Below are 21,541 nucleotides of genomic sequence, written 5' to 3' on the forward strand. Positions count from 1 at the left end.
ATCTATGTTTTAATTCCTGGAACTTGTGAATGTGAATCCCAAAAGGGACGTCACAAACGTGATCTTGAGATAGGGTAATTATTCTGGACTTTTAGGTGGATCCCAAATGTACTCACCAGCATCCTTATGAGAGGGAGGCCAGAATGTCAGAGGAGGAGGAAGATGATAGAAACAGCTGCTGCTGCTGCTAAGTCACTTGGGACAGCAGCCCACCAAGCTCCCCCGTCCCTGGGATTCTCCAGGCAAGAACACTGGAGTGGGTTGCCATTTCCTTCTCCAATGCATGGAAGTGAAAAGTGAAAGGGAAGTCGCTCAGTCTTGCCCGACTCTTAGCAACCCCATGGACTGCAGCCTACCAGGCTCCTCTGTCCATGGGATTTTTCAGGCAAGAGTACTGGAGTGGGGTGCCATCGCCTTCTCCAGATAGAAACAGAGAGACATTCAAAGATGATACGCCAGTGGAATTGAAGATGGAGAAAGGGGCCATGAATGCACGGATTACATTATATATGGGTTGCAATATATTATAGAATTAGGTATAAAAATATCCAGATGATATAGAATCCACTGAAAGGACCCACTTTCTAATTAGTTCTTAGAACACAGATGGATGCAGAGGTCCCAGCCTTTTGGTGAGATGCCTAGAACATGTGACCCAAAGTGGGTGTCTGGACAGATACGAACTACAAGACACTCAACAATGAATTCCTGATGAATTCAGTTCAGGATAAGCATGATATTTAAAAGTTAAACTCTGTGATCAGAAAGACATGGCTTTAAATCTCCAGTTGTTATTGATTGGACATGTGACTTGTAGCAAGTTAATGGCTCTAAACTTCAGTTTCTTCTTTTGTAAAATGAAGATGCCAAGAGCACCTACTTCCTAACATTACACAGTGAAACCAAATACTGTGCTTAATGTGCTACCCAGAGGTAACACTCAAGAGATTGGCTCTTACTATTATGGTAATAGGCACCACCCACCCTCTTGGAGAATCAAAGTGTATGATAGCACAGGAAAGACTGAGCAACTCTGTTGAACAAATTTAATTTTGTGGAACTTACTAGCCTCAGTTACTGTCTTGAGGACCTGGCGATGGGTTCTCTTTAGCTGATAATTAGCAAGTGGTTGAGGGTCAGGAAGGGCCTATTTTTTGCTTCAGGTGATTTTTACCACCATTCAGGGTCTAGAGTGGCAATCTTCACATTTTTCAGAGCTTTTCTTACAGACTTAAGGTTTTGTAACTGAGCAGGACCCAATGGGACTTTCCTGCAACAGACCCCTCCTCCCCCTTACCCACTGCTTCAGCTCCTCTCTGAAGTACCTACATAACAGATTTGATGCACTTTTCCTGAGTTGTTTTACAGGTATTAATCCCCCCCACCAAATGGAAGTAATTAACTATTTGATGACCATGAGCACATAGCCCTCCCAACACACACCTATTGGTGCCTAAAGGACTGATATTGTTAACCCCTGGGGCACTGCCCGGTTACCTCACCAATCAGAGAATTGTGTGTGAGCTTATCTCACAGTCTGGGACGCCCCCCCCCCCCCGCCCCCCTTCTATTATAAATGCTTTGCAGAAAGCCATCGGGAGTACAGGGCTTTTGAGCACTAGCTGTTCCAGGCTTTGTATGGCTTCCTACAATAAACACTGTGCTGTCCTTCACCACAACCTGGTATCAGCAGCTGGGCCTTACTGCACATGAGCAGACCCAAGTTTGGTTTGGTAACAACTTAAGTTCACATCTCTCACCTTCCTAGATGTGTTATTATTTTCTAAAAAATTTTATTGAAGTACAGCTGATTTTCAGTGTTGTGTTAATTTCTGCTGTACAACAGTGATTCAATATTACATATATATTTATAGTCTCTTCCATTATGGTTTATCACAGGATAATTCCCCATGCTGTGTAGTTTGACCTTGTTGTTTATCCATCCTATATATAATAGTTTGCGTCTGCTAATCCTAAACTCCCAATCCTTCCCTCTCCACCCCTCCCTCCACACCTCGCCTTGGCAACAAGTCTGTTCTCTGGGTCTGAGGGTCTGTTTTGTAGTTATGTTCATTTGTACTGGATTTTAGATTTCACATATAAGTGATACCTTTCTCTCCTTCTTACTTTGCTTACTATGCTAATCTCTAGGTCCCACCGTGTTGCTGCAGATGGCATTAGTTCACTCTTTTTACGGCTGAGTATATCCCATTGTATGTGTGTACCACATCTTTATTCATTCATCTGTTAACGGACATTCCACATCTTGGCTATTGTGAATACTGCTGCTATGAATATATGGGTACATGAATCTTCTTGAATTATGGTTTTCTCTGCGTATATGCCCAAGAGTGAGATTTCAGGATCATATGATAATTTTATGTTTAGTTTTCTGAGGGCCCTCCATACTCTTGCCATAGTGGCAGCATCAATTTACATTCCCACTAACAGTGTAGGAGGGTTCCCTTTTTTCTATACTCTCTCCAGTATTTGTTATCTGTAGACTTTTTAATGATGGCCATTCTGACCGGTATGAAGTGACATCTTTTTCTTTCCTACTTACTTTGCTTTTCTCTAATAATTAGCGATGATGAGCATCTTTTCTTGTGCCTATTGGCCATCTGTATTTCTTCTTTGGAGAAATGTCTATTCAGGTTTTTTGCCCATTTTTTGATTGGGTTGTCTGGGTATTTTTTGTTATTGAGTTGTATGAGCTGTTTTTATTCAATGTATTACTTCTGAGTCAGCCAGCTTCTCTCTCACCTGTCCTGAGTTTTGACCCTAATGAATAAGTTGAAAAGTAAGCTGTGATTTCCCAAAAAGTAAATGTATACCTTTTAAGTCCTGTAATTGAAAAAAGATGAGGATAGACTTTTAGAGTGAAGTAAAACTTTTGCACTTCATAAGACACAGATAATATTCAAGTCAGCTCCTTGCTGGGGAGAAACAAATCACTCCTATCGGGAGCTTAGGCAGGAGCAGGTGAGGAGGCATCAGGCTTTTTTGCACCAGACCCATCAGTTTAACTGGAGAAGGCAATGGCACCCCACTCCAGTACTCTTGCCTGGAAAAATCCCATGGACAGAGGAGCCTGGTAGGTTGCAGTCCATGGGGTCGTTAAGAGTCGGACACGACTGAGTGACTTCACTTTCACTTTTTACTTTCATGCATTGGAGAAGGAAATGGCAACCCACTCCAGTGTTCTTGCCTGGAGAATCCCAGGGACGGGGGAGCCTGGTGGGCTGCTGTCTCTGGGGTGGCACAGAGTCGGACACAACTGAATCGACTTAGCAGCAGCAGCAGCAGTTTAAATCTACATTCTTTTCTCAGGGTGTCATTGAATCCTGCAGATCCAGAGCTCTATTTTCTCTTTTGTCCTGTGAGCCTTCTTCAATCTGTCTCCAGAGATCAGGAAACCTGTGGTGTTGAGGGCAGGTGACCGTGTGGGCCTGAGAAGACTAAGGTGTCTTGCTAGTATGCTTGCCAGTATCCTTGATGTGTTCACTTGGTCCCATGAGCTTTTGCCCCCAAGGCCCAAAGTAGACAGTTGATTCCTCTTCTCATTTACCTGGGTGGGGCCACTCTCCCAAACTCGGAGCAGATGAAGAGGTGCTGGTTGTGCAATATTGCTGCCCACCCACCCACCCCAACCCTTTCAATCAAAAGCCCGCTTTTTGTGTTTAACCTCTGTGCTATGGAAGCCCCAGATCGTCGATGTGCTCCAAACATCCTGGATCCTTTCTAATTCCTGACGATCCCCTACTAATCCCCAGGTTGAGAAGTCAGAGTTTCCATTTGATTTGCTGGGACCTGTTTGCTGTCTTTGGGTTTGTGTTGCTTAGAAGTGATTTCCTATGCACTTTGTTCTCACTGAACTGCACCCAAAATAAACGCTGTAGGCTTTGACATGGGAGAATTTACTTGTTCAAACATGCACACCCTGCTGACACATCCACAGATTGTACCACACAGTCTTAAAAACCACTAATGTATTTATCATTTCCAGCATAGTACAGACTAATGACTATTTCACCAGGACTAATCTTTTAACTTTCTTTTAAATCATATTATAATTCATTTGTACAATACTCAGCCTAGGCTCTGGTTTACACACAACGATGCTGACAGTATAGGAGCGGCATTTGGAGGGGACCAGAATTAAAATCAGCTACTTGAGTAAAATGAAGCTTGTGATGTCTTGACTCATGACAGCCCAGAGCGAGGCAGGACAGAGTGCTGGATTGGGAAGATAGTACCTGAGTTCTAAATCTAACTCTGCCACCAACTGTTGGTGGGACTTTGGGAAGCATCATCGAATTTCTCATCTGAACTAGATCTATGATTTCCACATTCAGTAGGATAAAAGAATCACCTGGATTATCTGTTCAAAAAACAGATTCCTAGTCCTCAGCCCAAACTTACTGAATTGGAATCTCCAGGGAAGTGATCACACAACACCCTGTGTGATTCTTTTGAACGATTTTGGGAAACACCGAGCTAGGTCATGTCTAGGTCTTCTAGTTCTGAGAGCTAGGATGAAGCCCTGGATGCTAGAATTCACCCATGAATGAGAAAAATCTTAAGATAATATTTGTTGTATTTAGTATTTTTATAAATTTTTTTAAAAGCTGTTAAAGTTAATGCTATGGTTTGTTTTATGGATTTCAATGTTTTTCAGATTTCTTTTTTTCTCTTTGATTCATCAAATGTAGTGTATGGCCTATATAGCCCATGTTGTTATATTAAGGGCAAAGGAGATCAGGATGTAAAAGTTCATTATTATTATTGCTAGTAAAATAACTACCATAGGATAGATTATGCTTTTATTAATTTGATTGGTCTGCTAGTTTCTTTGACTTTGTTCCTATTGGTGGAAATATTAAAACAGAATGGAGTCACCCTGGCAGGGCAGTGAGAATATGTTGGAATTCTTTCCTAATTCCCTACTCATCTTTGTGGTTACCTGGTATTGTTATCTAAAGTCAGAGTGGAAGAAGCCTCCCCAACCTCAGTCAGGAAAGATCAAGAAAACCAACCTTTTCTAACCCTGGCTGCAGGGATTGAAATTGTCCCCTGTCTTAGAGCATCACAGGTAAGCTCTGTGTGAAGTCAGCTAGAATTTCTGCTGAAATTTCCAGAGAAAGGTATCAGATTCCCAAGCAGGTATTGAGTACTTGGGAGTCAGAATGGGTAGATGGTCATCACCTAGAACAGAACAGGGTCTCAGGTATGGGGTTAGGATACAGGGCAAGGCCTTGTAGAAATCAAGGTGTCCAGGGAGGTCCACTACTCAGATTTGGCAAATAAAAATATAGGCTACTCAGTTACTTGAGTTTTGAATTTCAGGTAAGCAGGGAACAATTATTAAAGGTAAAGGATGTCCCATGCAGTATATATGCAATTTGAATTTAATTGGGAGTCCTAAATTTTATGTGGCAATGTTAACAGGAACAAACTATTTCAGAGCTTTCATGGATGGCATTTCAGTTTTTCCTGCTTCTACCTAAGACTTCTAGGTTTCACCATCTTCTTCTCTGTCTGTAACCTGGAGGCTCTATTCATAAGGTAAGACTAGAGGAGGGAGGGAGAAGGCAATGGCACCCCACTCCAGTACTCTTGCCTGCAAAATCCAATGGATGGAGGAGCCTAGTGGGCTGCAGTCCATGGGGTCGCTAAGAGTCGGACATGACTGAGCGACTTCACCTTCACTTTTCACTTTCATGCATTGGAGAAGGAAATGACAACCCACTCCAGTGTTCTTGCCTGGAGAATCCCAGGGACGGGGGAGCCTGGTGGGCTGCCATCTATGGAGTTGCACAGAGTCGGACACGACTGAAGTGACTTTGCAGAGGAGGGAGAGATCCATTCCCAAACAGTAATATCTGCAATTTTATTTCTAATTTACATAACTATATTTGACACTCATACAGACCCTCTGTATAATAGAATACAGTAGGTGGTTTCTTTTTGAACATATAATATTCCTAAGCCATGAAGTGTCTTTCTCTTCAAACAGTCGTTTTTCTTTTCATAATTTGGCAACATTCATTTCTTACAATCAATTTGTGGAAATGATTTACAGAATTACAGGAATTGTGAACATCTACAGGAATTCTTTATCCTCTAAACAATGATATTTATTTAAAGTATAAAATCAGGACTTAAAAATTAATTCTTCTTGTGTTATTTGTCATGGGGAAGTATTTTGTCTAAATTGGACAAAAAAGCATTGAAAATACACTGTTTTTTTCCTATGCAGGTCTTGTGCCCTTTTTAATTTTTTCCCATGGAAATAGTATCTGTAGGATTGATTTGGAAGGAATGAATTATGAACAATTGGTGGCAGATGCTGGCATCTCAGTGATCATGGATTTTCATTACAATGAAGAAAGAATCTATTGGGTTGATCTACAAAGACAACTCTTGCAAAGAGTTCATTTGAATGGGAGAAGGCAAGAGGTAAAGTGCCATTTCCTGTGTCATTTGAGGGATTTTTGAATGGACTGTCAAAAATGATAAAGCAAAATTTGTAGCATTCATATAAATGAAAATTATTACAATGTAGATATGCATCCAGCACATGTAGGTATTTAATCTGCATCTGTGCTGTCACATTATTGAACATGCCCATGAATGTGGCATTGATATTCAGAAGTCCCCAAAGGAGAAAGTGAGGATGTCAATGTAATTTCGGAAAGATGTAAGTTTAATAAGCCAGATCACCTTTTTATGATTAAGACAGATTATTTATTTTATCATCATTTTCTATTCTAGTGGTCTTCAGGTGGTGGCAATTTTGCCTCCAGGGGACCTTTGGCAATGTCTAGAAACATTTTGGTTGTCACAACTAGAATGGGGAGAAGAGAGAATGTGTTAGAGGCCAGGGGCACTGCCAACCATCCTACAATATATAGGACAGTCCCCCAAACCGAGAATTATCAGGCCCTAAACATCAGTTCTGTTGAGGTTGAGAAGCCCTGTTTTATCTGTTTAAAATCTGTCATGGGTTTTTGCACCTGAAATTTAGGAAGAAATTTTTTTTCTTCTCAAGGTGTTTGCATGCTGGAAAAAAAAAAAATAAAGCAGGTGATATAGCAAAATATTTTGGTTCAAGCACTTTTCTTTAATCTTTCTTCTTAATTAGTAAAACCCTTAAATGAGTCCTAATAGAAATGTTTTCTCCTGGAAAGTGAATTATAGAGAGCAGGTAGCTTCACGTTCAGTATTTATACCCAACACAAAGTACCCACTTTTGCTTTTGTGCTTTTGTTTAATTTTTGTTTTTAAGCAAAATTTTCACCCTCCTAAAGCCTTCAATTAGGTGATAATTTGTTTTATCACATCTCTAATACTTGCTAATCTCACTTTTAACAAAAATGGCTACTCATTACTCTCCAGCCATCTGTAGACTAGCTTCAAAATCTTGAGTTTAAGAATCTGGAGGGTTTACTGTCAGAGAACTGGAAAAAAGCATTAGATAGTTGGGAATTTGTGGCAAATCATTAGGAACAGATTGGCCTGAAGCCTAAAATCCACTCGTATCAGTCCCTCCTTTGGGTTAAAACATTGCTTATAGAAGATAACCATTAAAAAGCAAACAGTTTACCTGCGTGAATTAATATATTAGCAATTGATTAAATGGATTGGCTAGATTACTTTGTATGAGATGTAGGAATAGCACAGATTCTGGAGACTGATTTCTGCCCAACTCTGTGTTCAGTGACTTCACATTGGTAGCTGAAAACCACAGATTGTGGGACTATTTCCACCACGGAAATTTGCTGTGGTGCAAACCAGGGCTTCCTCCCATCTCTCACCCTCCACCCTGTTAAAGGACTGGTTTACTTGCACAGCCTGAAATTAGAAGAGGTTTAGTTAAGTTGTTTTTATCATGAGAAAGCATAAAGAAAAGCCCTGCTATGAGGATCCTGGGGTCATAGCTGGAAGGGTGAGGACCTGTAGAAAGAGCAGGACCTGGTGGAGGAGGTGCTAGAAGAAAAGTGGGGGCCCCAACGTGAAATCCACTTCATGACCCTATGCACAACCTCCAAGGCAGTCTTGCTAGAATTTAGCAAAGCTTGAAATTGGATTCAGGTGAGAATCTGGGAAATTCCACTGGCAAATGGAATTGAATAAACTGGAGAATCCCATGGATTCTGCAGCCTGGTAGGCTGCAGTCCATGGGGTCGCTAAGAGTTGGATACGACTGGGCGACTTCAGTTTCACTTTTCACTTTCACGCATTGGAGGAGGAAATGGCAACTCACTCCAGTGTTCTTGCCTGGAGAATCCCAGGGATGGCGGGGCCTGGTGGGCTGTCGTCTATGGGGTCGCACAGAGTTGGACACGACTGAAGTGACTTAGTAGTAGTAGTAGTAGTAGTAAGATAAAATTGAAATTCTGCCATTACTGTAGTTAAAATTGTTCACAACTCTGACTGACTGTGAATAAATTTTCATTTAGAGAGATAATTTTCATTTTAGAGAATTAATTTTCGTTTCAAAACTGATATAAATACTATGCCCAGAAATATTCATATGGGAGAATGAATATAGCTGCATCTGAATAATGGCACAGTATCTACGAATAGTTTATCATTTAAATAATTTTGGGAAAGTATAAAAATGACAATTACTTAAAACAATAAACCTAGTTATATAAAAATAAACAATTTTGTTGTGAATGGAGAAATACTAATAACAATTTAAAATTTTGGTTTTACAGAAAGTATACAATATAGATAAAAATGTTTCAGGAATGGCAATAAATTGGATCAATGAAGAACTTATTTGGTCTAATCAACAGGAAGGAATCATTATAGTAACTGATATGAAAGGAAACAATTCCTGGGTTCTCTTAAGTGCCTTAAAATATCCTGCAAATATAGCAGTTGATCCAGTAGCAAGGTAAATTCTGTTGGCTTTGGACATTGAAATATATTTCAAAATCTGATGAAAAGTCAAGGAATCATAACATTTTGACTCAACGGGGCCTCCTGATTGAGACAAACAGCCTCTTTTACGGTGCACAAACCCCATTTTCAATAGGCATTTGCCTGGATTTGGAACTGAAGCAGGCTCCCTCTACCAATAGCATCTTGACTACCAAGGTTTCCCACTAGAGAAGCAAATTCTCCTTCTAACTTGAAATAACATGGAATTGCAATAAGTATTTGTTGAACTGAATTTTCATTCAAATAGTCAAACTCGTCCTGTGCAGACATCTGGGGACTACTGAAACACTGAGAGAGTCAACCATTTAAGTGGCCTGACACTCACTGAAGTGTCTCTGTGATATGTTGGCCCTCAGTTTTATGTTTTGGTCTTCAGAGGTGGCTGCAGCCTTCACAGAGCAGATCTTGGTGGTATGGAAGTGAAGCTTCTGTTAGAGACATCAGAGAAAATAGCAGCTCTATCATTGGATATGCTTGATAAACGGCTCTTTTGGATTCAGTACCATAGAGGAGGAGGTGATCCTCATATTTGTTCCTGTGATTATGACGGGGGTTCTGTCCTTTTTAGCAAATATTCCCTGCGGTAAGTTTTGCTTTTGGTATAAAATAAAACACTTGCCATTTGGAGTTTGTGTGATAAATGAATTTTATTTTTGTCAGCTAAACTGGTGTAGTGGTTTAGCACAGATTTGGGGGTCCAAAAGACTTGAGTTCAAGTCCCAGATATACTATGTATTAGGCGAGTGACTTTGATAGGTTGCATGACTTCTCTCATCCTGCTTCCTTTAATGCAGGTATTGGAGGATGGAGAGAACAGAAGTGTCCACTGAATTGAAAAAGTATCTTGAGATTGAAAAAGAAGGCAGGCCACTCCATACAATCAGTGGATCAGTATATTTTTGGGTAACTTACAGGGTGGGATCAGGTGGACAATGATCCGAAAGCATTTGTAGCTGCACTCCACACTGTGAAGGGGCCACTGAGACAAGTATATAGTTAACCTAGGGTCTAGGAGTACATACTTGGAAACAGGAAGTGCATTCCTAAGTCAAGAGTCATGAAGGAATAACTTAGCCTTGTGGGTGTTGGAAATACAACAATGAAGGTCCTCATCACTTTTTGGTGACTAACAGAGCATAGAGACTACTCGATCCTAATGAGTATTAAACCGTATCTGTTGATTACAAGATGCAGTGGAGAAGGAAATGGCAACGCACTCTAATATTCTTGCCTGGGAAATCCCATTGACTGAGGAGGAGGAGCCTGACGGGCTATGACCCATGGGGTTGCAAAGAGTTAGACATGACTTAGCAACTGAAAAACAACAACAATTAATTGCAAAGCCCTTGACAACAGAAGTTATTTGCTGCACAGTACAGTCCTGAGTAGGGTAGGGTCAGTGGAAAGACAGGAGAAACTATACAGTCCTGATATGTTATCAATTATGCTGACAGCCATACAGTGGGGATAATTTGTTCTTGCCCAGTTGCTAGGTCATATCCAACTCTTTGTGACCCCTGGACTGTAGTACCCAGGCTCCTCTGTTCCCACTATCTCCTAGAGTTTGCTCAAATTCATGTTCATTGAGTTGGTGATGCTATCTAACCATCTTATCCTCTACTGCCCCCTTCTCCTTTTGCCTGTATTCTTTCCCAGCATCAGGGTCTTTTCCAATGAGTCAGCTCTTCACATCAGGTTGCCAAGGTATTGAAGCTTCAGCATCAGTCCTTCCAGTGAATATTTAGTGTTGATTTCCTTTAGGACTGACTGGTTTAATCTCCTTGCAGTCCAAGGGATTCTCAAGAGTCTTCTCCAGCACCACAGTTTGAAAAGCATCAATTCTTCAGCATTCAGCCTTCTTTATGGTCCAACTCGCATATTCGCACATGATTCCTGGGAAAACCATGGCTTTGACTATACAGACATTTGTGGGCAAAGTAATATCTTTAATGCTATCTAAGTTTGTCATAGCTTTCCTTCCAAGGAGCAATTGACTTTTTTTTTTTCAATTTATTTATTTTAGTTGGAAGCTAATTACTTTACAATATTGTAGTGGTTTTTGCCATACATTGATATGAATCATCCATGGGTCTTCATGTGGTTCCCATCCTGAACCCCTCTCGCACCTCCCTCCCCATCCTATCCCTCTGGGTCACTTTTAATTTAATTTCATGGCTGCAGTCACCATCTGCAGTGATTTTGGAGCCCAATAGAATAAAGGCTGTCACTGCGTTCACTTTTTCCCCTTCTATTTGCCACAAAGTGATGAGACCAGAAGCTATGATCTTAGTTCTTTGAATGCTGAGTTTCAAGCCAACTTTTTCACTCTCATCCTTCACCCTTATTAAGAGACTGTTTAGTTCCTCTTCATTTTCTGCCTTTAGAGTAGTATCTGCGTATCTGAGGTTGTTGATATTTCTCCCAGCAATCTTGATTCTAGCTTGTGATTCATCCAGCCTGGCATTTCACATGATGTACTCTGCATATAAGTTAAATAGGCAGAGTGACAATATACAGCCTTGATGTACTTTTTTCCCAATTTTGAACCAATCAATTGTTCTATGCCTAGTTCTAACTGTTGCTTCTTGACCCACGTACAGGTTTCACGGGAAACAGGTAAGGTGGTTTGGCATTCCCATCTCTTTAAGAATTTTCCAGTTTTTTGTGATTCATTCAGTCAAAGGCTTTACCATAGTCAATGAAGCAGAAGTTTTTCAGTGGGAATAATAGTAGCATCTATTTCTTGAGATTATTGTGATGATTAAGTAAAGAAATAAATAAAAGTAACTGTACAAAAAAGATCTTCATGACCCAGATAATCACGATGGTGTGATCACTGACCTAGAGCCAGACATCCTGGAATGTGAAGTCAAGTGGGCCTTAGAAAGCATCACTATGAACAAAGCTAGTGGAGGTGATGGAATTCCAGTTGAGCTATTTCAAATCCTGAAAGATGATGCTGTGAAAGTGTTGCACGCAATATGCCAGCAAATTTGGAAAACTCAGCAGTGGCCACAGGACTGGAAAAGGTCAGTTTTCATTCCAATCCCAAAGAAAGACAATGCCAAAGAATGCTCAAACTACTGCACAATTGTACTCATCTCACACGCTAGTAAAGTAATGCTCAAAATTCTCCAAGGCAGGCTTCAGCAAGACGTGAACCATGAACTTCCAGATGTTCAAGCTGATTTTAGAAAAGGCAGAGGAACCAGAGATCAAATTGCCAACATCCGTTGGATCATGGAAAAAGCAAGAGAGTTCCAGAAAAACATCTATTTCTGCTTTATTAACTATGCCAAAGCCTTTGACTGTGTGGATCACAATAAACTGTGGAAAATTCTGAAAGAGATGGGAATACCAGACCACCTGATCTGCCTCTTGAGAAATCTGTATGCAGGTCAGGAAGCAACAGTTCGAACTGGACATGGAACAACAGACTGGTTCCAAATAGGAAAAGGAGTACGTCAAGGCTGTATATTGTCACCCTGTTTATTTAACTTATATGCAGAATACATCATGAGAAACGCTGGACTGGAAGAAGGACAAGCTGGAATCAAGATTGCCGGGAGAAATATCAATAACCTCAGATATGCAGATGACACCACCCTTATGGCAGAAAGTGAAGAGGAACTAAAAAGCCTCTTGATGAAAGTGAAAGAGGAGAGTGAAAAAGTTGGCTTAAAGCTCAACATTCAGAAAATGAAGATCATGGCATCCAGTCCCATCATTTCATGGGAAATAGATGGGGAAACAGTGGAAACAGTGTCAGACTTTATTTTTGGGGGGCTCCAAAATCACTGCAGATGGTGACTGCAGCCATGAAATTAAAAGACGCTTACTCCTTGGAAGGAAAGTTATGACCAACCTAGATAGCATATTCAAAAGCAGAGACATTACTTTGCCAACAAAGTTTCGTCTAGTCAAGGCTATGGTTTTTCCTGTGGTCATGTATGGATGTGAGAGTTGGACTGTGAAGAAGGCTGAGCACCGAAAAATTGATGCTTTTGAACTGTGGTGTTGGAGAAGACTCTTGAGAGTCCCTTGGACTGCAAGGAGATCCAACCAGTCCATTCTGAAGGAGATCAGCCCTGGGATTTCTTTGGAAGGAATGATGCTGAAGCTGAAACTCCAGTACTTTGGCCACCTCATGCGAAGAGTGGACTCATTGGAAAAGACTCTGATGCTGGGAGGCATTGGGGGCAGGAGGAAAAGGGGATGACAGAGGATGAGATGGCTGGATGGCATCACCAACTCGATGGATGTGAGTTTGGGTGAACTCTGGGAGTTGGTGTTGGACAGGGAGGCCTGGCGTGCTGCGATTCATGGGGTCACAAAGAGTTGGACACGACTGAGCAACTGAACTGAACTGAACTGAAGAGTATTTGGCTTATAGTTTTCACATGCTGGTTAGTTTTTTTTGAATTGTTATGTCCTGTGGTTTGTAAAACATCTATGTTTCATTTGATTTCCTATCCTGCCAGCAACTAATCTAGCTGTCTTTAGCAAGAGCAGAAATTTGGCATGTGAAAGTGACGAAACCAGCAATCCACTCTTTTCCTGTGTCTGTTTTCTTCTGTATTTTATTTTCACCACAATTACATGCTGAGTAGCAAAAAAAAAGAAAAAGGAAAAATGAGATAATGGATCTGAAGCTAAAAATGTATCTTATTAATTCAGATTATGGCTACACAAATACAAATTTAAACTTAATGTTTGTTTCTAACCATAAATGAGAAACGATTAAAAATGTAGGTGATTAAAATTCAGACCATAAGTTGAAGTGAAACTTTAATAAATCCAGGAGGAAATATTCTGCCATTCTTTATGCTTTTCTCCTGTTGTTTTAGGCACAATCTGCTTGCAGAGTCCTTCTTTGGAGACTGTATCTTCTATTCAACATGGAAAAAGAACACAATTTGGATAGCTAACAAGCACACAGGGAAGGATATGGTTAAAATCACCCTCAACTCGTCATTCGTGCCACCCAGTGGAATTAAAGTGGTTCGTCCACTCGTATAGCCCAAGGCAGAGGGTGATGCTTGGGCATCTGGTGAGTCATCTTTGACCTCAAACAAGGTCCGGCACGTACTCCCCACTTCTCCACTTACTCAAGACAGACATTTAGGAATCATCCCTGATTTCTCCTACTACCTCACCCCAATTTTCAGCCTACTGCCAAATCCTTTCCATTTTACATTCTAATTTATCTCAAATGTCCACTTCTCTCTTCCACTGCCACCACCATAGTCCAAACAGCCGGCTTGTCTTATCCGGCCTGTTGGAGCAGCCACTTAATCTTTTCATTTTCTCCTCTTGCTTATAAATGGTAAATCTGATGGGTTAACTCCTCTACTTAAATTCCTTCAAAAGCTCTCCTTTGCAGTTAGATTGTAATTTAACGTGTAACCAGGCCTATCACTATTTGGCCAATTTGATTTAGCATTCTTTCCCTCTCCCCTCATTGGACTCTAACACAAAGCTTCATGTAGTTGCTCAGACACGCCAAGCAAAGGGGCACAGTGGATGTACATATTCAGGCTCAGCTCCCCTTTGCCTCTCAAGGCCCACATTTATCTGCCTTCTGAGCATTTCTACTTGGATTTCTTGCAAGTGCTTCAGGCACAGAAGGAATGACTGACTCACTTACTTTCCCTTCCCTTTTGCCAAGCTCTTTTCCCTCCAGTATCTGGTTGAAGACCTCCAGGTGTAGGCCTTGATGAGTGGCATTTAATCTCCATATCCCTAGGCATAGATCCATCCCTGTGAGATCACTCTCCAACGCCTAGCAATTCCACCACCTACCGGCTTGTGCCCCTCTCAGCAGCTCTCCATCCCTGGGGGCCACTTCATTAGTGTCCCTGACTCCTTCTGCCATGCTGCAGGGGGCATCACCCTTCAAAAAGGAGAACCCAATCTTGTCATTCCTGGGTTAAAACACTCAATTGCCAGTAATAAAATCCAGTCTCTTTTTTATTGAACTGGTTCACAGGGCCCCTGTTTCTCAGTTTCATTTATCGTCAGGGCTGCAGCCATCTTCAAAGTTTTTATTTTTCTCTTACCCTAGGAGGCATGCTTGCTCTCTTCTCCAGCCTTTCAGCATGATTGGGAACACGGTTTCTCCTTTTTTTTGACTGCATGGCTTGCAGGATCTCCATTTCTTGACCAGAGATTGAACCCAGGCTGAGACAGTAAAAGCCATGAATCCTAATCACTATTCCTTGGTGGTTCAGACAGTAAAGAATCCGCCTGCAGTGTGGGAGACCTAGGTTCAATCCCTGGGTCAGGAAGATCCCCTGGAGTAGGAAATGGCAACCCATTCCTGTGTTCTTGCCTGGGGAATCCCATGGAGAGAGAGCCTGGAAGGCTATAGTCCATGGGGTCACAAAGAGTTGGACATGACTGAGCAATGAACAATTTATTTCACTTTCTTTCAGACTACCAGGGAACTCCCTGGGAACACTCTTTCTAATTCACAGCAGTGACTTACTCTTCATCCTCTAAGAAATAGTAATAGCTCCAAAATCTCTTCTTTCAGGAACCCCTTCCCTGACCAGCTCACTGGAGCCTCAGTAGCTCTTTTCAGAAAATAACAGATTTCCCATCACAGAGCACTTATCATGGTTTGCTGTAATTGTCTGACTTCCTCAGCTTCCTCCTATGAAGACAGAGAATACAACTCTCCATTATATTTCCAGTGCCTGCTGCTGCTGCTGCTGCTGCTAAGTCACTTCAGTCGTGTCCAACTCTGTGCCACCCCATAGATGGCAGCCCACCAGGCTCTCCCGTCCCTGCGATTCTCCAGGCAAGAACACTGGAGTGGGTTGCCATTTCCTTCTCCAATGCATGAAAGTGAAAAGTGAAAGTGAAGTCGCTCAGTCATGTCCAGCTCTTTGCGACCCCATGGACTGCAGCCTAGAGAACATTTAATAAACTGTAGTAGGTAAAAAAAAGAATTAAAAAAACACCCTTTGACACCTTCTCCCCTAAATAATACCACAAGGAACAAGTTCTAAAGATATTTAATATCTGAGTACATGCTGCCTTCCTTACATGTTATAACCCCTACCCCAACTCTTTACCAGATAGTCTTCAGGGGGCTGCTCCCTTTTGTATATTATGAATGAATCCCAGTGTTTTAAATCAATTTTCCCTGCAACAGATCTTTGCAGCTCAGCTCTGTGCTGTGCTTTAGTCACTCAGTCGTGTCTGACTCTTTGCGACTTCATGGACTGTATAGCCTATTAGGCTCCTCTGTCCATGGGATTCTCTAGGCAAAAATACTGGAGTGGGTTGCCATTTCCTCCTCCAGGGGACCTTCCCAACTGTATATAAAGGAGACTTCATTAATGTGCATTAGAGGATACCCCAGGTTAACCTGTTATAGAAAACTGTCTCTTGAGTCTTTAAATTCTATACCAATTCTATACTTCTGGTTGGCCGATTGTTTGTTTCTTTATCTAGGTTTTAAGCTGAATGATCTGGGGCTATTTGTTTCCATCAACCTGATTGTGAATCTAAAGGCACAGTTGAAACGTCTATTTTTCATGCCATCCTCAGAAGAGACTGCTGCAGATCTACTCTATGAGTCTCATTCTTTTCAGCTTACAATACAAATAGTTTATTATTTTTTTGCAAGCTATGTCTTATAATAAAGCAGTGCTGAAAAATTAAATAGAAGAGTGTGCAGTTGCCATATAGGCTATGAAAATGATTTGCTGGTTGTGATTTTTAAGCTTGATTCTAAATAGATTTATGAAGAATGGCACTTGGAAGACGTGGCTCAAATTTTGCTATTTAAGCTATCTTGAAATTATAGGCTCACTCTCCCTAAAATTTCAAAAAGTGTAGAGCTTAGGCTCTTACGAGTATAGCAGTGATAAAAGCTTTCATAGTCATTTCTAAAAAGCAACGCTTCCTAGTTTTCTGCCTCCAATGGTTCTCTAATATATTTAATCTTAACCACCCCACAAATCATGTGATTATTAGTACATTTTATGGGTTAAAAGCTGAGGTTCAGCAATGTCACAAATGCTTGTTTAAGGTCACACTGGGGTAGACCTGGGAGTTGAACCCAGGCAGACTGACACCATGCTGCCGCCTCAACTCACCCTCGCTATTGTCTATAATTTCATATCTTAGATTTGCCTAACTTGTTCTGGGAAAATCTGTAATTTGGCATATTCTTGTCTATCCATGGCATGCTTGTGGTTAAAAGCTTCAGTTTGCACAGATCAATGGGACCCAGATCTTATTTTTTCTTTTAAAAATGTTTTCTATTCAGGAACTCAGGAATCAATCTCTCTCTCCCTCCCTCTCTCTCACACACATACACAGAGTCTCTCTCTTTCTTCTCTGGCTCTCTGAAAAGAGACTGACTTGATCTCACGTTTTTGTTGTCATGATTAAACCCATGAGGCAACAGTGCTCTTGTGGCTGCCTTGACAGCTGTACAATTACAACCATCCCTCTGTACCCATGCGGATTTGTTCCAGGATTCTCGCCAATGTTAAATCCAAGGCTGCAATGGTCCCTTATATAAAACAGAATAGTACTTGCATATTATCTAACATCCTTATACTTTAAATTATCTCAAGACTACTTATCATATGTAATACAAAGTAAATACTGTGTAAATAGCTGTAAATGCAATGTAAATACTATGCAAACCATCGCAGGTGCACGGCAAATTCAAATTTTGCTTTTTGAAACTTCACAGAATTTTTTTAAAGAATATTTTCAATCCATGGTTGGTTGAATCTGCAGATGTGGAATGCACAAATATGAAAGGCAGATTTTATATGAATCTCAGAGCCAGTGTGGGAACTTTGTATATAATGTTAATGACATTATTTCAAGTTCAACATTCGGGGAATTTGCAACTATAGTTTTGCTGCTCACAGATGTTCTTTTGTAAAAGGTGCAAATAATTCTGCATTCTTCTGTAATTCTTTAAAATGCTGTTTCCAGTTTAAAATTCATAAGAGAATTTCAAGAGCATATTCTTTAGAAAATATAGGACATCTGTCATCAACACTATTAAAATACTTTGCATTCATTTCATGCACAGAAATATTGCTGAATGTCATTAATTCTGAGAGAAGACTTGCTTCTGCCTAAAAATGTACCTGTTTATGAAAGTAGCTAGAGTAGCTAAAGCTGTCCAGGTGCAACTGATTCATTTCGATTATGTGATTGCTAGGGTTTCTACTATAAAACCTTGGGGGTTTTGTGAAACTTCTAGAAAAGAATCATCCTAGATATATAAGTATTTCGTTCATGTAGTTTTTCTGAAATTTAAAAATTGTGGTAAAATACATATACAATTTATTATCTTAGGTTTTTTTTTTTTTTTTTACTGTGCCGTGTGGCATGCAGGATCTTGGTTCCCTAACCAGGGATTGAACCCATGCCGTCTGCAGTGGAAGTACAGAGTCTTAACCACTGGGTCACAAGCGAAGTCCCTCATCTTAACCATTTTTAGTGTACAGTTCAGTAGCATTAAGTTCATTTATGGTTTGTGTGTGTGTGTGTGTGTGTGTGTATGCAACCATCACCACCATTCATCTCTGTAAATGTTATCATCTTGTAAAATTGAAACTCTCCACCCATTAAATAACAACTCCCATTTCTGCCTCTCCTCAGTCCCTGGATCCCACCATTCTATTGTTCTTTCTGTTTCAAGGATTTTGACTCCTACTCTAAGTACCTCCTATAAGTGTAATCATGCAGTATTTCTCTTTTTGTGACTAGTTTATTTTACTCAGCACGATGTCCTTAAGATGCATCTGTTTTGTAGCATGTGTTAGATATTTTTTTCCTTTTTAAGCCCGAATAATACCCCATTGCATGTATATCTTCCATTTTACTCACCCATTTATTCATTGATGAATAATTGGGTTTCTTCCACCTTTTAGCTATGGTGAATAATGGTGCTAAAAATGTGGGTATACAAATTTCTTTTGGAGACCCTGCTTTTAATTCTTATGAATTATAGTCAGTAGTGAATTATTGGATCACGTGGTAATCCTGTTTTCAGTTTTCTGAAGGCACATGACACCGCTTTCCACAGTGGCTGCATCATTTTACATTCCTGCTGATGGAGCGCGGGGTTTCCAGTTTCTCCATGTCCTCGCCTACACTTACATTCTCTGCTTTCATATAGTCTAAATGATCAATTTGAGTACCCAGATCTGTTATAGATCTGTTATTTCTTCTAGAAATCTTAGCAAATTATGGATTTCTATAGCTTCCTAACATTTATAGATAGTTATAGATATTTTCTTAATGATAAGGATCACATTTGCAAAGATTACACACCACTGGGGCAAGAATAGGACTGACTTCAGGCAAAGCTGGGTTTTTTAATGCAAGTTTGCCTTGACACCAAACAGCTGCCTTTTAAATACTTTGAATAGCTCTCTATCATTTTTCTATCTTTCTTGCCGTTGTCTCTTCTTGGTGGTTTCCATATGCCTCGCTGTGGCCTCTGTTTATTCTCTGAGGCTTTTCCCTGCCATTTGTTTGTTGAAGAATCCAGATCTTGACCCTTAGAATTCCCCACATTCTAGACTTTGCAGATTCTATCCTGTGGTATCATTTAACATGATTGTGTATAACCTGGTGGCTTTGGCCTAGAAGCCTGATCAGATTCAGATTTTTTGCGAGAGTACTCTATAAGTGGTACTGCAGGTAGTACTGTGTGCTGCTAGTGACCGGGCCAGAGGGCATGTAGCGGCTGGGTCTCCATTCTCCTTGTGATGCTCAAAGATAGGTCAAGGATTTAGGTGTTACCAGCCTGGTCAGTCCATTGTAGAGTTTCCTCTCAGCCTTTCATATAATGGCTTTACAAGCTATTGATTATCATTGTCTAGAGCCATTTTTTCATTAGAAGCTTGAAGTAATGACATTCTAATTCTATTACTGCTTTATTAGTTGAAGAACATTTCCAATCAGGTATATGATTTCCCTGAGGAGCATCTTTTATTAAAAAAGGTAAATTAAATGCTTGATTTAATCTTTCCCTTACTTTATCTGTTTTCAGAATAAAGGGTTAGTGTATCCTCCAGAGGTGAACTTTTTATTTTTTTTGTAAAGCATCTTCATAAATTCAAGGATGTAAAAAATATTTGACATGTTTTTATTCATTGCAGTTATCATTTTCACACTCTAAATTATGCCATCTTTCTTCAAGAAGAGTCATGACATGAGGCATCTAGTGGTGGGAAAAGTGACCAGTAACTAACCCTTAGTGGTCTGCAGTGCTGGGCCGAGGCTGTGTCTGGGCTCAGCAAGAAAGAACTCTGGAATCAGGTAACCACCCTGCCTTGGGTGGAGAGGAGTGAGGGGTGGCAGTGAGGAGATGGGTGGAGGGCTGCATACCATTATCATGTTGTGGGCGGGCCAAGCTCCTCAGAAACAGGTCTAAAATACACAAACACTGAGTGGGCCTTTAGTTAAGGCTCTTCTGTGAGTGAGAGGCATTCATTTTTTAACTGCTCAGAGGCTGTTGATTTGTTTACTTTCTGATTCTTAGGTTTAGATGGATAATGATACCAAGTAGCTAAATTCTGGCTAAGTGATTTTCTACTACAATTAGGAATTGCAATAGCACAGATTAACTTTTCTTGTTTCTTCCTCTTTCTTTTCTATTAACAAAGAACTCCTATATTATACTGTTTGGGAAGTTTTTTGAGCAAGGTGAGTGAACCATTGATTCAGGAAACTCACTAATGAAATAGACAATAAATAAATAAAACAAAAATCATGGACATTTATAGAAAAATATACTATGTACATATAATTTATATATTATATAAAAATATAGTATAACATCTGTTAATATGTTAATAACTGATATATATCAGTAGATGGTATATATTAATATATAATATCACTAATATAAATGTGTTTTTCTATAAAACCCATTGTTCTATATACACACATAAGTATACATACATACATGTACATACACACATGTTATCTGTATTAAGGAGATGGGGTGTATCACTGAAGACTGGAATTTGAGTCCGAGTCCTACCCCTTATTATCTATATGTGATCCTTAAGATACTATTTCATAATCTATAAAATGAAGACAATAATTGCTCTACACAGCTCAAGGGCTTGTTATGAAAATATACATGTGATAATATAAATGCTTTATAAAACATTAGTCAAATTTTGTGACCATTGGGGCTGCTAAATATTTAGTTACAAGAATGACTCAAGTGAATGGTTTCAAATGGAAGAGACTGGAAAGGCTTTGTTGATGACGTGAATCTGACACTGAATTTGAGGTTGAGAAAAAGGTGTGATCAGTGGAAAGAAGCAGGCTCGGGAATCCCACATGTGTTGTTTCAAAACCGGCCCAAGGTAAAAATCTATAGTTTGCTTGGCTGTAGCAAAGCTCATGAGGGTGTGCTGGATAGTTATTGAAGGCGCAGGTGGGGGTGGACATTAAATTCCATGATTAAGGAGCTTTAATTTGATCTCAAAGGTAATCAGGCTGCACTTGCTGAGCTCCGGGAGGGGTGTTATCTGAGGTCAGCAGCAGCATTCTGAGTGCTGGCTTCAACCTAATTTGAGGCTAA

The 21,541-nt window shown here is 40.2% G+C and overlaps 1 protein-coding gene across 1 annotated transcript in view; it reads left to right on the forward strand.

Moving 5' to 3' along the window:
* EGF (epidermal growth factor) overlaps nt 1-21,541 on the forward strand; it is a 102,874-nt gene that overhangs the window by 18,229 nt on the left and 63,104 nt on the right. Inside the window, 5 exon segments of the mRNA XM_086407045.1 lie at nt 6,260-6,459; nt 8,724-8,905; nt 9,309-9,334; nt 9,337-9,535; nt 13,800-14,002. Of these exon segments, the coding sequence (XP_086263171.1) occupies nt 6,260-6,459; nt 8,724-8,905; nt 9,309-9,334; nt 9,337-9,535; nt 13,800-14,002 (810 nt within the window).

Source organism: Bos grunniens, chromosome 6, assembly GCF_055505025.1.
Source record: "Bos grunniens cultivar Pamir isolate PY7600 chromosome 6, Bosgru_T2T1.0, whole genome shotgun sequence".
Classification (NCBI taxonomy): domain Eukaryota; kingdom Metazoa; phylum Chordata; class Mammalia; order Artiodactyla; family Bovidae; genus Bos; species Bos grunniens.